At 40.9% G+C, this 17,696-nt stretch overlaps 4 protein-coding genes across 4 annotated transcripts; 3 read left to right on the top strand and 1 right to left on the bottom strand.

The window, feature by feature from the left end:
• Window positions 1-534: 534 nt before the first annotated feature.
• Window positions 535-1,562, top strand: LOC145450286 (AP-1 complex subunit sigma-2-like). Its single transcript, XM_080328803.1, has 4 exons — window positions 535-559; window positions 621-850; window positions 1,059-1,251; window positions 1,321-1,562. The coding sequence occupies exons 1-4, from the start codon at window positions 547-549 to the stop codon at window positions 1,443-1,445; spliced, it is 561 nt and encodes a 186-aa protein (XP_080184929.1). The 5' UTR covers window positions 535-546; the 3' UTR covers window positions 1,446-1,562.
• Window positions 1,563-2,175: 613 nt separating this feature from the next.
• On the bottom strand, window positions 2,176-17,418 carry LOC145450072 (uncharacterized). Its single transcript, XM_080328552.1, has 12 exons — window positions 17,175-17,418; window positions 16,936-17,013; window positions 16,707-16,781; window positions 16,046-16,151; window positions 15,412-15,506; window positions 15,277-15,346; window positions 14,437-14,601; window positions 14,243-14,381; window positions 12,685-13,709; window positions 7,332-7,468; window positions 2,687-3,484; window positions 2,176-2,631 (listed from the first exon to the last, which is right to left on the bottom strand). Exons 1-12 carry the CDS (start codon window positions 17,285-17,287, stop codon window positions 2,499-2,501), a joined length of 2,934 nt encoding a protein of 977 aa, XP_080184678.1. The 5' UTR covers window positions 17,288-17,418; the 3' UTR covers window positions 2,176-2,498.
• Window positions 6,964-8,616, top strand: LOC145450283 (putative phosphoglycerate kinase). The gene has a single exon (XM_080328800.1). It carries the CDS (start codon window positions 7,100-7,102, stop codon window positions 8,351-8,353), a length of 1,254 nt encoding a protein of 417 aa, XP_080184926.1. The 5' UTR covers window positions 6,964-7,099; the 3' UTR covers window positions 8,354-8,616.
• LOC145450284 (actin maturation protease-like) lies at window positions 9,573-11,181 on the top strand. The gene is made up of 5 exons (XM_080328801.1): window positions 9,573-9,873; window positions 9,929-10,006; window positions 10,065-10,204; window positions 10,266-10,463; window positions 10,544-11,181. The coding sequence occupies exons 1-5, from the start codon at window positions 9,704-9,706 to the stop codon at window positions 10,888-10,890; spliced, it is 933 nt and encodes a 310-aa protein (XP_080184927.1). The 5' UTR covers window positions 9,573-9,703; the 3' UTR covers window positions 10,891-11,181.
• Window positions 17,419-17,696: the final 278 nt, after the last annotated feature.

Below are 17,696 nucleotides of genomic sequence, written 5' to 3'. Positions count from 1 at the left end.
AATACCGGAGCAAAGTCCTGAAAAATGATAAATTTTTCCCACTTCATGGTCGGTTGACTAAAAAAATGTTCAACATTCCGGCTCAGCTCCGAAATACAGCTTTAGGTCAGCTTTCCGGCTCAGTTCCTGAAATAGCCGCCGGAGTGATACTTGTATCTCAGTCGAAATTTGCTCTATATTTAACCAAAATTCTCAAAAAAGAGGACATTTGGGCGTCCTCCGAGGACACTTTCGAAAGAGGACGTATGGTAACCCTATTATATAGTGATTAGTAATCTGTAGTCGGTCGTTACGCCGTTGGTCTTGCAACCCACACCCATAGGTCCCGATTTCAATTCCATTTGGCTGCCTCCTAAGAACTCGAACGGCGGTGAGCTAAACCAGTGCTGGTTCTAAGCAGGTAAATGGGCAGGATTGCTTCATGAAAAGTAAACGGCGTATAACTTATATCTTAATAGTGCGGAAAACTGAGTACTGATACGATGCGGCGATCCCACGGTCAGGAGAAGACGAAAGCGGCAGCCGACTTTATCCTGTTATGGTTCAATGATGACGATGTGTACGCATTTTTGAGACACTACTATTTTGAAGTTACATTTGTTTACTCATCACATTCACAGATTTTCTGCATCAAACGGGAAACCAAGAATACGTTGGAGCCCGAACTCCGTCATTATTCAGTATGATTAAGTTTATGCTACTCTTCAGTAGACAGGGTAAAGTGAGACTCCAAAAATGGTTCAATGCAATCGGTGATAAGGAAAGAAAAAAGATTATCCGAGAATTGGTATCAATCATATTGGCCCGGCGACCAAAAATGTGTAATTTCTTAGATTGGAAGGATTCCAAGGTAAGATATTCAATCGGGATTCGTTGCTCTCATCCTTGAAATTTTATCTGCAGTTGGGACTTTTTAGCAATATTTGGGAGCCTTCCACTTGGTTTCAAAAGAGTTTAGCGTCGGAGTTGTGAGGAAAAACTCTGCATCTATTAATTCATTTATGATCAAATGTAACAATGGTATTCATTTATCGTGATGATCGGGCTTTGCTTTCCAGATTGTGTACAAAAGATACGCTTCGCTCTTCTTTTGCTGCGCAGTCGACGATTCCGACAATGAGCTTCTGACACTAGAAATTATTCACCGATACGTTGAAATACTTGATAAGTATTTCGGAAGCGTCTGCGAGCTTGACATCATATTCAACTTTGAGAAAGCGTATTACATTCTAGACGAGTTTATTCTTGCAGGTTCGTCTGATACTTATAGATAGGCCGAGAAGCGTTAAATTGTAGTCAATGATTTTTTGTGAATTTTAGGTGAAATACAAGAGTCTTCTAAGAAAAAGGTGCTGCAAGCGGTCGAGTCTGCTGACGCCATGCAGGAGGAATATCAGGAGGCGGAAGCTACCAGGAGTATTCTTGAAGACTTTGGACTCGCATGAAATCTTCACCATGCTAACGCTGGCACACGAACCCTGCGCCGCAGCAAATTCCATACATACTTGCTGCACAAAATGTAGAAACCTATATCTATCGCAATACAGCTGCTCCAATAGAAAGATTTTTGCTAACCCGGCTTAGAATTCAACACGAATAAGAAGAGCAACTTGAACGGTACCAAAACTATTTTAATGGGTTGTGGCAATATATGGAAGTGAAATATTTTATTGAGTAAGCATCATTGTAAATCACCTCCTGTTGTCTTGCACATACTAATGTATAACCTTGATCGGATAGAAATGATTGAACGGCTGATAGTATCTTTTTTGTCAGTAAGCAGATTATGCCAGCTTTTCTAAATTCATTTACAAGACATCGTGGAAATGTAGATGATACCGTTATTGACGATCTCAGAGGAATTTTCAAGCAGAAAAAAGATCTGGTATTCATTTGTCGACTTCTGTTGGCAAACAGATCTCACCCAATACCCGCCTCCCACTTGCTATTATGCATGCAGTTAGCTTTTTAAAACTTTCGGAGCACAACTGGAAGTAGACACTAAACAACCACTTAAGTACTTCAAACTGTCCAAAAGACATGTCAAGGCTACTCCTGAGTGGGACCAGAAAATGAAAGGTTTGAAAAGTACTCAAGTAGATTTGGTCGAAAGCGACCATCTTCAAAATTGCAAAATATCTCGAATTTACATTTTGAATTGAAACCGACACTAGGCACAATCATTGAAAATATATTCAGTTATTGAAATACAGGCGCAATTAAAAATTGGTCTAGTTGCATCGAATTCACTCATAAATTGATGTAAACTTATCCCAAAAGTATTTTCTGCTTTTCCAAATCCAAGTAGGGGTGTAAGTAGTCAAAACAACCCCTTGAATGACTTAAATAAGCTGTCAAAACCTACTTGGACACTAAAAAAATTATGTGCAGTTGTGGTCAATAACAGTCATGGGGTGCCGATTCATAATCTGACACTTGAACTTTGGCAAAGGCTTATATTTATCCAGTCATGAAACGATGAAGATCACGGCAGGGCATCATCGCCTACGTTCCCCCATTCCGAGTATATTACACATCACAGTGAACCCAGCTGCACCTACATCGGCTACAAATTGTCCTTGCTCTTGCAATGTGCGTGACATCTTTCCAAATGTGGCAATATCTTTCATCCTAAAAGCGAACGTGGGTTAGAGCAATACCAGAAGTAAGCTAAAACCTACGGTACCTGCGATCTAAGAATTCCCAGGAATCTCGGAAGTCTGGCGACTGATCCTTGACCATTACAAGCTGAGTGCTGACAAAAAGTTTGGCCAGTAAACCTCTCTTTGTGTACCAGTTGAAATCTGTGGATTTATCTCCTGCATGAAACCATATGTCGTCAACCATCTTCCCCAGTTCTTGTGTCGCTTCAAAAACTGTCGCCGGTCCGAGTAAAATTGCCATCGCTTGTGGCCACACCGATATATACGGAATGAGCATACGCAGTCTATGTTCCAACACGGTTCGAATAAATTCAGGGGTTTTCATTTTTTCGTCCTGGCTTTCTATTTCTTCCATGAAACTTACGAGATCCGAATTGCTTTTGATAGTAAAATGAAGAATGAGATCAGCTCCCCCTTTTTGGAACATACCTTCGGCGACACTTGGATATCCAAGATCGCTGGCAGACATTGCCAAAGATTCGCGGCTCCAACCGTATTCTGTCACATATTTCATCGCGTTTTCTAGTACTTCGTTTCTAATATCTTGGTCACTACGATCAGCCTTATCTTCAGATTGCTCATGAGAGTTTTGGTTGTTCTGTTCTTGAAATGTCTCTGACGACAAACGCCTTTTGCATAAATTGTATGATCCAGTCGTTAGTTGCGTGAACTTGGGGCCCTGAATCGAAGCCTGGAACCTTTCATTGTGATGTTTGCCGCAACTCGTAGAAAAGCTTTGTGAAAGCTTAGTAGAGGAACTCCTGATTAAACGAAGGGCTTTTCTAGTAAGCATAGTATTATCACCTTTACCAAAAAGTATCAATTAGTCTTTATTCCAAGAACTTGCAATACAATGCTGAGCCATGCACGGATGTAGCAAAATTGAGTCACATTTTCAGACCGAGACAACTCATGTAAAGGCTTCATAAAATCAACGGTGTGACAGGGATGCAACTGAAAAAATGGAATTAACAACACTGGATGCTCAGCCTGGGTCAAAAAGTTCCAGGGATTACGTTTTAAATGACTTACAAAAGATGATTCGACAATGTTTTCCCATATATATTCCAGTGGAAAGGTTTTACCTTGACAGTCATACATATTGAAGTACAAAACAGGATTGCAGTAACTATCACTATAAACGACATGGCATTCACATTGAACCAAGTCTGGTAAAGTTGTAGAAACTTGTTCATTATCATCAGAGTCCTCCGTATTGATCACATTCTCTGATTCACAAGTAGATCTTGCCTTCACATGGAATGTTCGTTTGATGAATGGTTGATGGATCCCTTTCTTGACTAATGTCCAATCATCCTCTTTCACAAGCACACGGCAGTCACTCAAGAACTGATTATGTGATAGGGTTCCTGGGGCTTGGATTAAAGACATTTTCTACAAACAACATTGAGAGAATGATTCCGAAGAAACAGACAAAAAAAGTCAGTGTTTTCCTGAAATTCACAGCTCTAATTCGAAATGGCAGTCAAATGTTTTGTACATACAAAAATGACTCAAAAATGTAATTGATATGATTATAACGACAGCATTCAGGCTGCTGATATGTTGTGGTTTCCTACAACACTATATCTTTCTTTGCAGCAGATTTCATTTCAGGCTCCACCTCGACGCTTTTGCGTGCTGATGTAAAATACATTATTGCCTCTAATGAATGCATCTCCGTACTTATTCTTCAACTGTCCATTTACATATTCTTCCGTCTGTTCCAATGCAATATTCATATACCCATCAAGACAGGCCAGAACTCCTCTGTAGTCAACGCCAGAATTGAGTTTGACAACAACAGGTCTTCCAATGATTTGCTTCAAGAAATCACTAGGAGTTTGCTTCCGACTCATTTTCAATCAATTATCAAAGATCTCTTCAGTGAGTACCGTACGAAGCTACGCTTATCGACTACAATATCTGCAATTTGACCAAATACAATCAAGTGCACCGCGCATGAAGACATCAGAGATGAGTATGGATTAGGATTAGGTTTTGAAAAAACAGGATTTGTGAAATTTTGTCGGATTTGGATTGGATTTGGATTAGACATTTTTTTCAGAACGGATTAGGATTTGGATTGGATTTACGTATTTTCTGGGAGATTGAAATGTCGTGTGACGAATGGCGACAAACTTCATTCAGATCAGTTATTAATGTACTTATGGTTACTAAGTTATCTTGAATCAAGTGAATCGTTGGTTGTGAAAGAAAATTTTCGAATCCCTCCATCGCATAAATTGGTATTTTTTCTGAATTTCTAGTTGATATCGGATTAGGATTGGACAAATGGACATGGACTTGAATATGAAAAAGTCATGGATTAGGATTTGGATATGGATTTAAAGGTTTGGATTGGATTAGGACATAGAAATTTCAAATCCACTCATCTCTGTTCCAGATTTGAAATTTCTATGTCCTAATCCAATCCAAATCCGAACCTTAAAATCCAAATCCAAATCCTAGTCCATAACTTTTTCATATTCAAGTCCATGTCCAATCCTAATCCGATTCCAACTGGAAATTCAGAAAAAATACTAATTTATGCAATGGAGGGATTCGAAATTTTTTTTTCACAACCAACGATTCACTTGATTCAAGATAACTTAGTAGCCATAAGTACATTAATAACTGATCTAAATAAAGTTTGTCGCCATTCGCCACACGACATTTCAATCTCCCAGAAAATAGGTATATCCAATCCAAATCCTAATCCGTTCTGAAAAAAATGTCTAATCCAAATCCAATCCAAATCCAACAAAATTTCACAAATCCTGTTTTTTCAAAACCTAATCCTAATCCATGCTCATCTCTGCTCTGGAAGACATGAAGTGCGTTATAGGGCTCGTCGTTCATGTTGACGTTCCGAAGTGTCACATGTACCGCAGATATCACGTGTGTACTGTGTATTTTAATTTTCATTCTCGCTGTTCTGTCATAACCTTGTAAAGGCTATGGTTCTACAAAACCAATTTTTTTAATGTACAGATTTTGCTTATCTGGTCCAATATTGTTTGATGAGTTTGAATCAAACCTCTGAATCAAAAGCGCACAAGTACAACACACGCGCGTCCACGTCGTCCAAATATCATATGATCGACCGATAAAGATCATCGCTCCATCAAATATGCCGGACCTGATGTGTGGAACAGTATCCCGCCGGCCATCCGACAGTCGACGAGCATGTCCACATTCAAGTCGAAATACAAGCAATTACTACTAAATAAATACAGTCCATCCTCAAGATTACCGGACCACGACTGACCTATCGATCTCGCTTCCCATGACATGCCGCCCTATTTCTTGTCGCATTCTTCTTCTATACTATCTTCTTTACTTTCATTCAGTGTGCGTGCATGCCTCCTCTTTACATCGCCTAGGCCAAGGTGGGTGTCAGATTCCATAGACTACTCCTTGTCGCTTCGACATCTTCGCCCTGTCTTTTCACTGTATCGCATTTTTGTGGTGTATTGAACTGACAAAATTGCTAATAAACCAATGATGATGATGATGATGTTGGAAAAGTATACATCACTGTTATCATAGCCAGTATAAAGGCTATGGCCATATCGTTCTTAATCTAAGGTCTATGTATCAGTTCCACTGCGGTCATTGCCCCGAATATTTCAATGACTTCTTTACCTTGGAATCAGAAGCGCACAAGTACAACACACGCGCGTCTGCGTCGTCCAAATATCATATGATTGACCGAAAAGATCATCGCTCCATCAAATATGCCGGACCTGACCTCCCACCGGCCACCCGACAGTCATATCCACATTTAAGTCAAAATACAAGCAATTTCTACTAAATGAATACTAGTCCGCCCACAAGATTACTGGACCACAACCTGACCTATCGATCTCGCCTTCCGTGACATGCCACCCCATTTTGTCGCTTGCTTTTTCTATCTTCTTTTACTTTTTATTCAGTGTGCATGCCCTCCTCTCTACATCGCCGAGGTGAATGTGTGATTCCAAAGACTGCTCCGAGTCGTTTCGACAACGTCCTATCTTTTCATCGAATCGCAATTTTTTGTGGTGTATTGAACTAATAAAAATTAATAATAAACCGAACTAGATAATCACCTTCAGTCAAATTTTATGTTTGACAAAACAATAAATGTCTGTTTGTCGGTCTATAAAACGTATATATTCAATATCATATTCATGCTATATAACTCTAGAACTCATACAGCTTTTAGATGCAAATGACTACGAAGATGTCAAATGTCCAATAACAGATTCATTCGCCCATGAAATTCTTTTTTACAGTTTGAGACGAATCAATGATTATGTTTCGTATTGTCTGCGAGCCGACGACGACCTTGGCTGCTACTGCTGTTTGCTGCAAATCTGCAAACCCCGTATGTAAACTCTAAACGCGGATTTTATTAGATTTCGTCACTGTGCCGAGTACGTGGATTAATCATGTCGCTTAAAAAGTTGAGCATTGATAGCGTTGATGTGAAGGGTAAACGTGTACTCATCAGGGTCGACTTCAATGTACCAATGAAAAATGGTCAGATCACCAACAATCAAAGAATCGCTGCAGCAATTCCTTCCATTAAGCACTGTCTGGAAAACGGGGCAAAATCAGTAGTTTTAATGAGCCATCTCGGTAGGCCAGATGGTCGAAAGCAAGAAAAATATTCATTAGCACCTGTTGCTGCCGAAGTACAGAAACTTCTTCTGACTAATGTTAAATTTCTCGATGACTGCGTGGGTGCAGAGGTCGAAAGCACTTGTGCCGATCCTGTACCAGGTTCGGTTGTTCTTCTGGAGAACTTGCGCTTCCATCTTGAAGAAGAAGGAAAAGGCGTGGACAAAGATGGTAACAAAGTTAAAGCCACGGATTCTCAAATTAAGGAATTCCGTGATAGTTTATCAGAACTGGGAGATGTGTATGTTAACGACGCATTTGGAACAGCTCATCGAGCGCATAGCTCAATGGTAGGGGTCAACCATGAGACCCGCGCAGCCGGTTATCTTCTGAAGAAAGAGCTCACGTACTTTGAGAAAGCTTTAGAAACTCCGGCGAGACCATTTCTTGCTATCTTGGGAGGTGCTAAAGTTAAGGATAAGATACAATTGATCAAAAACATGCTGTCAAAAGTCAACGAAATGATTATAGGCGGGGGAATGGCGTTTACGTTTTTGAAAGTGTTGAAAGGAATGAAAATCGGAGGTTCGCTCTACGATGAAGATGGAGCTAAGATTGTGGAAGAACTGATGTCTACTGCTAAGGACAAAAATGTTAAAATTCATCTTCCTTCCGACTTTGTTACAGGTGATAAATTTTCAGATGATGCCAGCGTTGGGAATGCTACAGTATCTGATGGCATCCCTGATGGTTGGATGGGATTAGACATCGGTCCTGAGAGTAGGAAAGCGTTCAAAAGTGTGATTGAATCCGCTAAGCTTATTGTATGGAATGGTCCACCGGGCGTGTTTGAAATGACAAGTTTTGAAGCAGGAACCAAAGAAATGATGAATGATGTTGTGAAAGCAACAGCGAGTGGCGCAGTGTCAATAATCGGCGGAGGGGACACAGCGACATGCTGTGCAAAGTATGCCACGGAAGATAAAGTGAGCCACGTCAGCACTGGTGGTGGAGCTAGTCTTGAATTGTTGGAAGGTAAAACGTTACCGGGAGTAGCTGCGCTGAGTCCTGCCAGCGACTGATTTCATTGACAGTTCAAGATGCAAATTGTATATTATGTTTGCTGATGTACAAATATTGTATCAATCTCGCTGAGATGCGCTTCATTTTGTCTTCACCATGATTATGTCTACTACATGCAATAGTATCCTGGATAGCATATTTGAGGCTACATCAGAAATCTTGGGTGGTTGACAGATTGCAAGAATATTTGCTGTAACATCTGTGCGTACTCAGTGTTAACACGAGACTGCATGCTATTCAAATAAAATATGTATACACAGGATGGATTATGAATTTGGTTTCGGTGGGATAAGAGATAGGCTGTGATATAGCTGGGCAACGCGTCTCATTTCTCTGAGCCCAAGTATTTCCACTAACAGAACTCAAAAGTTATGGAATATGCAATTACCCAACAGTAAATAATATATCACTTCAGCTCTGCTAAAAGCAGCAGTACGTAATCATGTCTTGAAAGAAACAACAGTTTGGTGAAAGCACATTCTAACTTGCTGCGTGACTTCAGGACAAGGTAGGTGTGGATTGAGTAACATCAAGTACTTTTTACATTTCTACTTTTCAGAATCAAAAGTGTGAGAAGTAACTGATCTTGTCTATAAGTGCAAGTAGTCTAAAAACAACCACTTAGCCTACTTGGTGACTGACGGTCCCTACTCAAGTACTTTACAGATTACAGTAATTAGGAAATGGACTCAAAATCTTGAATCACAATTAGAGCAAATTTTTCAATTGTATATTAGATTACTATTGCTTTTTCAACTTTTCCCTTCAATTACAATTAATGGAATGGGTGCGTGATATTTCAAAGTGAATGTTCTTGAGTAAGATGGTGGATCTTATTCACCAAGGTCAGTCTTGGAGACCTGTTAGTCACTTCCTAAAACGTTTAAACATCTTCGCGTGGAGAGATACCAGCTAAACATGTGACCTGCCGTGATAAATGCTAATGTTCATTCGTTTGGTAATATGAGTTCATTTTTTCAGAAGGATTACAGTCTCGAGACCATATTAAATCCCATCAAAGAGCGTGACAACACATTTGCAACTATCTGGATTTAAAATTTTGAACACTTCAGCACTGAGCAGTGCGTAAATCGTACTTTGCGCGTACAGCTTTGCAACGAATGCAGCGATCTCGTTGCATTGGTCACTGGCCACGCTCATTCAGGCATACAGGAATGAAGGCGTTATCAGACACGCCCTTTTCGCTATGTTTATAATATTCTTGCCGTCTCTCGGTCTCCCGAGCTCGATCCAGCAACACTGCTTACAGTTCGGGGAATTCATTCGGCGGCGCCGTCTGGTCGGTGTGGATGTTAAGGATATTCAGGGAATACAATCCTCTTTTATAAATGATTCAAAATATAGAAACGTCACCGAAGGCCTATATTCCGGACAAGGCGAAATCTCGTACCAGCATAGTATTTCCCGTTCATGGCACAGTCAAGGGTTCGGTGGACAATGTTGCGAAAGAAGAAGCGTTTTTGTGCGAGAGACTGATGCATGAAAGCTCTATGAAAAGGTTGGGATAGCTCTATGCTACTGGAATAAGTATAAAAACATGTAATTGTTTGTAGCAATGACTTCATACCGACCAAGTGGACATCTCATAACAATGCAGTACCTTCCGTTATACAAGGCATGAAGAGACCAGTGTAAGGAGTTGTCATCGCTGTCTTTTATGTACCATAATCTCCCCCTTTTCAAAATCAGATGCGGCCTAGTCGCTTTATGTATGGCGGGTCATATGCTGCATAAACATGACCCAAATGCCAGGATTTACGAAAACGATGAAAAAATCTTGGACCTTGCAAGATCGCTGGGCTTTTCGAAGCAGGGAGAAATGTTTTCAGGTTAGCCGAATGAAATATTGTTTTCCTTAACTCGGGGGAGACTAATATTTTGTGGTTTTAGCGAATCAGTATGCTGAGCTAGCAGAAAGGGTCCTGAAATGTGAATCCAGAGTCATCAGTAATACATTGGCAAACACGTGGAAAGAGATTTTCCGCCACTTATTCATGGGGTATCCAGTTCTCGTTCCATACGACACTGACCGAAATTATGAGCCATGTCTGCGAAAGGGGCATAAAGCACATTGGGCAATCTTAACAGGTACACAATACGATTTTAAATAATGATTTTGATCTTAAGAGGTGCAGAAAATTGAACTGTTTGATATTCTGATAATTCAGGTTTTGTGATTGGCCAGAAGAAGAAACACTGGAAACCTGGTAACAATTCACCGATTATCAAGTTAACCGAAGAGCACGAGCTTGACAATATTTTCAACGAATTAAGTTCTCAAAATACGGATCTATCACTTTTCTATGTGTACGCCAAACAGGGAAAGTCGGCGAAACAGCAGTTGTGGTCCTTCAAAAGTCTAAGTAACAGCAACGCGAACTTAGCGGAGGTATCTCCCGACAGAGACCACTCGCAGTATGAAATCCCACGGGAGGGCATCGAAATAACCCTTCGCTCCAAAATAGTCCTGCTGCTACCAAAGCGTACCGATGAATCATCCTACAAACTCGGATGATATAATCCTTCAACATCACTTCCAGCATCCAATCATGACAACATCCAGTTCTCAATCGTCACTTCTACTTCTATTAATAGCCTTGCCAATCTGCTTTTGCTATGCATCACGTCACGCTTTTGTCATTGGAAATGATCCATCCTGCACTAATCCAATGAAATGTTCTTATTTGACTTCAGCGTATCATCCTGCACTATCCGATGAAATGATCTCGTTTTACTTCAGCGTATTATCTATCAACACTATTTCCCGTAATTAACGGGGTATTTGCAATAAACTTTGACACACAAATGGCACGTATATGTCAGGAGCTCGAGGTTAGGAATGAGTGGCAAAGAAACCCAGGGCTGGGCTAAATTTTTAATATCTTTCTGGAGTGATTCGATTCTGATTAGAATTAGAGTCTAATATCACTAATTATGATGCCATAAGTGTATTCGGCATTGTTCCGACCATAACTATTTTATTGCACTACTACATGTGTTACGTGTAGAGTTGAACAACTTGGAAACTTTTCAATATTAGATTACAATTATAGCTACACATTTTCCTCCAAGTTTGAAAATTATAGCTGCACGAGACAGTTTTTCCGAATCAGAATTACCGATTTTGCGGAAACTTGGAAATTGAGTTTGGTTCATGTCAAATCCGAGTTGGAACTCTCATAAGCGTGAGAATGGAAAATGCCTGTACTTGTACGGCAAGCTTGGCTCGCAGGAAAGCCAGAAATTAGATTAAAATTGAATCAGAGCATGGAAACATTTCACAAATTCTACCAGAATTATCTGGTTGTCCTAGTCTGGTGATATGTATGCTGTGGCACGACCAATTGATATTTCAATGAAACCAAGGCGTGAAGATAGTATCGAAATCATAATTGTTGATAAATTTACTCTTAGCAGAAAGATGTGTATAACTTCAGTTCTTGAAAAAAATCATTTCTCAAGACTCCACTCGAATTTCTGGGCCCAGCCCTACCACACACTAGTAAGCGCTCCAGATTACGGACATCGGCCTGGCATATCGCCTACAGACACGTGCCACCTTATGGTGTCTCATATTACGTAGGGTTACCATACGTCCATCCGTCCTCTAGGATTTGTCCTCCTTTTTCACGTTTTTGAAAATATCCTCAGAGGACACCTAAATGTCCTTTTTTGGGAATTCGTCCTACTTCACAGCTTTCAGAGCTAAGAAATGGGCATAAATGACGCTAAATAGGAAATTCGTGGTCTAAACGAAAGTGACAACCTTTTTTTTAATCAACCGACTTAAAGTGTGTAAGGAAAACCTTATTTCCAGAGTTGAGCCAGGAAATCGACTTTTTTTTAGTCAATCAACCACAAAATTGGAAAAAATTCACCAGATTTTATAAAACTGAAAATTTTGAAAAAGTGTCCACCTTTCCTGATTCCAAAGTATGGTAACCGTAATATTACGTCTCTCACTCAGTGTACATGCCTCTTGCTTACATGTTCTAGGCGGGTTCATTCTATCGCTATATGTTGCACCAACAGAAATTATAAACAAACGAACAAACACTTATCAACATCATTTTATTAACATCACAATTTATAGCGCGGCCCCGCATAAAACCTCTTAGTACATATCTGTCGATTGTCGCGGCGACACGATCCCTATCCCCGGGACACATTTCGACAAGCAAGATGTCGGCAACAGGACACGGATACTTACCAACAACGACCGGGTCTCGATAGCATGGAGAATCGGGCGATCTTGCCGGAATTAACCAGGACACGAGCGACGGTGTCGCGATTTTCAAACTCTCACTCAGCGTCTATTTCGATCTCTGCGACTGTCGCGACGTTCCCTGCTTCGTGATCTGTCTCGACCGCGTCTGTTCGATCGATAGCTGTCTCTGGAGACTCTGCTTCGTGAACCACTAGCGGCTTTCTTTGATTTTTCATCAGACGAAGACGATGACGCAGAGGAAGAAGAAGAGTCTGAATCGCTCGACGACTGTTTGCGTTTTCGAGGCGCTGATTTCTTTCCTTTCTTTTTGCTTTTCTCTCCCTCGCTCTCAGAACTAGAAGACGAAGACGTAGCAGCGGCGGTAGCCTTAATAGCCAGTTCCTTATCAGTCAACGATTGTTTCTCCTCAGTTTTATCGTTACTTTCATTCTCTGTAACACCCGAATCCTGTCCTGTACTCTCAACATCCGGCACGACTATATCAGCATCGGCAGGTGGTTTCGTCTCGTTCTCACTTTCTGCATCTTTCCCTTCACCATCAGAGCACGGGGGAGCATCGTTTACATGCTCCGAGCGAGTGTCGTTAGTCGCGTCATCATCTTTACCCTCGTCTTCATTATTTTCAGAAACGATCGAACCCTTTCCGCCATCAGACTGCTGTTCCATTTCTTTCACATTTTCTAATTTGTCATCCGTCAGTTTTTCAACTTTCTCACCATCCTTGTTCTTATCAGACGTTCCAGCTGCGTCATCTTGGACTTCGGAATTTTCGTTGATATTGTTTACCGGCGCTTCATCAACGTCGTGACTCACTTTAGATCCGCGCTCAGGCGCTTCATTTTTGTCGCCATCCCTCCCGTTTCGTTCCGCGTCGTCCACGTCCACCTTGATGTCGACATGATGCTCCATGCTATCGAGATCCATCTCCTCCTCGGGTTCGTCGTCGATTTTGCCCCCCTTTCTGCCGGCCCTACCCGCGCCCGCCCCGTTCCTAACCCCCCCTTTACCGTTGTCGTTACCATCTTGCTTGTTCTCCAAAAATTTTATCTCGTCGTCATACGCGCGCATCGTGTCGGCCACCGAGGCTTTACGTTTTTCTACGAGTCCTGCAAACAAAATGCGATAGTTAGAGCATTTACGATCGTACTCTACTTTTTCGCAATATCCGAATAGATTTTACCGACTTTCGCCCCTTACTCGAATGACTGTTTTTAGACTGCAAACTAGGAGACAGGTTGAATGGAAGTGCCTGCTGGCAAAGGCGTTCAGTAATGAAGTACTTCTACCTTTTCGTAGTAATAGATTTTACCTACTTACACTGCGTACTCGAAAGGTCGTGTTTTGATATCTATTCCATTTCTACTCAAGGTTTCAGATTTTTTCTCAAAACTAGGCCTGCAATACCTAGTTTTTAACTTGTAAATCGCCACTCCTACTTTTACTAGAGTAGAAAATTAAGCTGCTACTTCTATAACTGAAGTAGTGATAATTACTATGACCATTGACCAACTTGGTAGCTTTTGTACTTAATGGGATACTGCTACTTGTACTCCAGTAGCGATGATTACCACTTTGACGACCTCTGCGCACGAGAAATGCACGCTGAGAAAACTGGGACTCAGTACCGTGAACGCCTTACCCTTAATTCTCTCTTTGCTCTCTTGCAATGCCCGTTGCGTCCGCGGAGTAAACCCGGTCGGGAGAAAGAAGATACTGGGCGACGCTTTTGTCATAATTGAGTGGGATTTAATCTCCCATTCTTTCTCCCACTCTTCGAGCTGCAAGGAAGCACAAGTTAGTATTCTGAGTATCGAAATGAAAAAATAGAAGTACCTCATTCGCAAGGGCAATCTTTTCCTCCATAAGATTGATTCTCCTTTGCTGCATTCTTCTCTCTGTAAACAGCGTCTTCCGTTCCGAAGCCAGCTTCCTCCGTTCCTGCTCGTTCTGCTCCTCAAGTCTCGATTCCACCTCCTTTTGCTTCAAAGCCTGCTTGCTCTGATAACAAAAGGATTCATGTTACCATTGCCAACAAGATAACGTAATGGGGGAAGCGTCCGGTAAGTCGTGGCTTCAATCCCCGGCTGGTTCAGACCAAATACCTGGTCAGCAAAATTGGTGTCTGTGGCTTGCCCGTTTGGCGATCAGCATATATTTTACTGCATTTTACATGCGTGTCAATTTATTTTCATCGATCACATGCCGTTATCAAGATGAAAATCCACGAAAAAAAGCATCACTTTCCCTTCAGGCATGCCTGGAACACGATGTTTGGTCATATTGAAGCTCAGAAATTTGCCACCGCGAATACTATCATTTCACAAAATGGTCAAAATTTCAATTTCGGTTTTGCATGGCTTCTACCGGCCAGAATTAAGCCACTTTGGTGTGTAGCGTTTTTTAGGCAGACTGACAATTTTATCACGAAGCAAGTAAAATTTGGAAAGTTATTTTCGAATAACTCTAATGGAGGGGTGGTGCAAGACTTGCGGCAGCCTTGCAAGGCTATATCTGCACCTACCCACATCATGCACTCATGGTATGCGTATGCACAGATCGTGTGTACGTATATCATGATTCGGTGTATATGGCGCAAAAACACACAGACAAAAATAAATGACGTCCTATTCCTATTACTACAAAAGGCAACATAACAAGTTTTCAGCGCAATACCTGTCGTCCCTGGCCGTCCGCGCTAAATCTCGCCAAAGTGCCAAGAAGCATTCCGAACATCCTGCGATTTCTGTGATGGCGGGCAACAACAAGGGTCAACAATCCCGTCTCAGTATAGGCATAGGGGATTCATACCTTGCTTTGCCCTTTTCGCCAACGTTCTGGGCATTGATAAGTTGGTCTCTGGTGATCTTCTTGGCAGTGGAAACCACAGACGATTGCACAGCAGGCTATAACGCACAAGTTTAGAGCAGGTGACGGACGATAAATCAGATGTGTTCAGTAACAGTAAGCCCGTAGTAGTGTTTTTAGATTACTTCCAATTCTACGCGAGATTTTTGAGGTAAAAATCATTGCATTTTGTCAAGTATATTTTTGAAATTGGGGAGCGGAAGCACCCTGCAGTTTCCCAAGTATTAACTGCTAAAAGTATGTGGTGGTACCCTACGTACCATGTACAATTGTACATGTACATACTTTCCAGATCTTCATTTTCTACTTCTACTTGCAGAAGTTTTGACACATCTCTCAAATTGCTACTTCAACTTGGAATAGAGTAGTGACCAGAAGCAACCAAGTAGCCTTGACATACACAATACACTTCGAGAATCGCTGGCACGGATGCAGAAGGATCAAGGTGTCGTGGATTTAGGATCGAATTGAACATTTACAAATGTATTTCACTCAGAATTATTTGAATTTAGCGCTGTATCAAATTGTGAAAAATATATACGATCTCAATTTGTAGGTCGACAAGCGGATAATATACCTTTGTAGCTAATTCCTCCTCCTCGTCATCATCTTCTTCTTCTTCTTTGTCGTGCACGGATGACCTCCTGACTGTGGCCCTTCTTTCCCCAGACAAACCACCCAGTCTGAACACAAATGCGTAATTCCAGTCTCGCGTTAAATCAGAAATGATATCAAGACACAAAAACTGACTCAGTTTGACTCAGCATAACAATCAGTTTATTAATAATTTCATCATTTCAAAGACTACAAGGTTGCGATACAATGAACGATTGGTGTCGAAATGACTTGAAGTAAGCTAGTCTTTGAAATTAGACACCCAACTTGGGTCTATACGTTGTGGATGTTTTCCAGGATAACTCAATAGTTCAAGGAATGCTAATATTACTATGCAAGAAGTATGATATTTAAATGAATGCAAGTCCGGCCCAGCTCTTTGTACCAACAAATGAATCCTGTACAACCATACGATTAAAGCACTGATACTCGTGTGAATGCTCTGGACTTTGTATAAGACAAGTAAACGTGTTCAATGAAATAAAATCAAAATCAGAACATCACTGTAAGGCCAGTAATCACATTTCTACAATGGTGATCACAGAAAAGTCAAGTTGATGTGAGAATGGAGAATTGTATTTTCAGAAGAGTTGAATATAGATTTAAAAAAAACTATCAATTGCCTGCTGAAGACAGCTGGCCTTTTCCTTGGAGGCTCCGAGTCCCTGTCTACGTCTTTTGATTCAACGTTGCGGCGTCTGCAAATATCAAATCAAAAATAGTTTGTGTACTGGTACTCAACATTTATAGATATAGGGCAAGTGAAAATATTACCGACTTGAATTCATGTTTCATATATGCATTAATATAATGGACCATAACTTAAATATAAGGTAACACCATTATTCATACCTCCGAAGTGTCAAATTTGGAACGTCTTGCCTTCTTACACCGGACCCTAGAGAAATTCTTCTTGTGTCAATTCCCTGCCTATAAAATAATCAGTAATTATAATTACGACGGTATGACTGGAATTATTCCAATATAAGTATTTTTTTGTTAGGACCTGTATATTCGTACGCGATAGTGCTGGCAGTTACAGTAGTTAAGCGGTATTAACAACTCAAAACTCGGCAATCCAAACAGCATACCTTGGTTCGTTAGGATCTCGCCCAGTTATTTTTTTGATGTTTTCGTCGACGTTTTTCAAGCTCTCCTTCTCTTTTTCAATCTGTTCTTTTAATGCACTAACGTCCAGCGACATTTTTGTATAGGCTGTCTAATTTTGAATGAATATAAAACAGTCAAGTGCAATATAACACTATTCAACCTATTTCGAGACTCGCGACAGATAAGTGATCGGCCTTGCAAACGCGGTCGGCACAACTAAATGTACACAGTCAACATGCTGCATCATATCGACTATCATCATCATCCTCATTGGTTTATTAGCAATTTTATCAGTTCAATACACCACAAAAATGCGATACAATGAATAGACAGGAAGATGTCGAAGCGACTTGGATTTGTCAATGGAATCGGACACCCACCTTGGCCTAGGCGTAGTAAAGAGGAGGCATGCACACTGAATGAAAGTAAAGAATACAGTATAGAAAAAGAAAGCGACAAGAAATAGGGCGGCGTGTCATGGGAAGCGAGATCGATAGGTCAGT

The sequence above is a fragment of the Botryllus schlosseri genome, chromosome 11 (assembly GCF_051294905.1).
Source record: "Botryllus schlosseri isolate E-star chromosome 11, Bs_hap1, whole genome shotgun sequence".
Lineage (NCBI taxonomy): Eukaryota > Metazoa > Chordata > Ascidiacea > Stolidobranchia > Styelidae > Botryllus > Botryllus schlosseri.
This window is presented reverse-complemented; position numbering and strand designations above follow the sequence as displayed.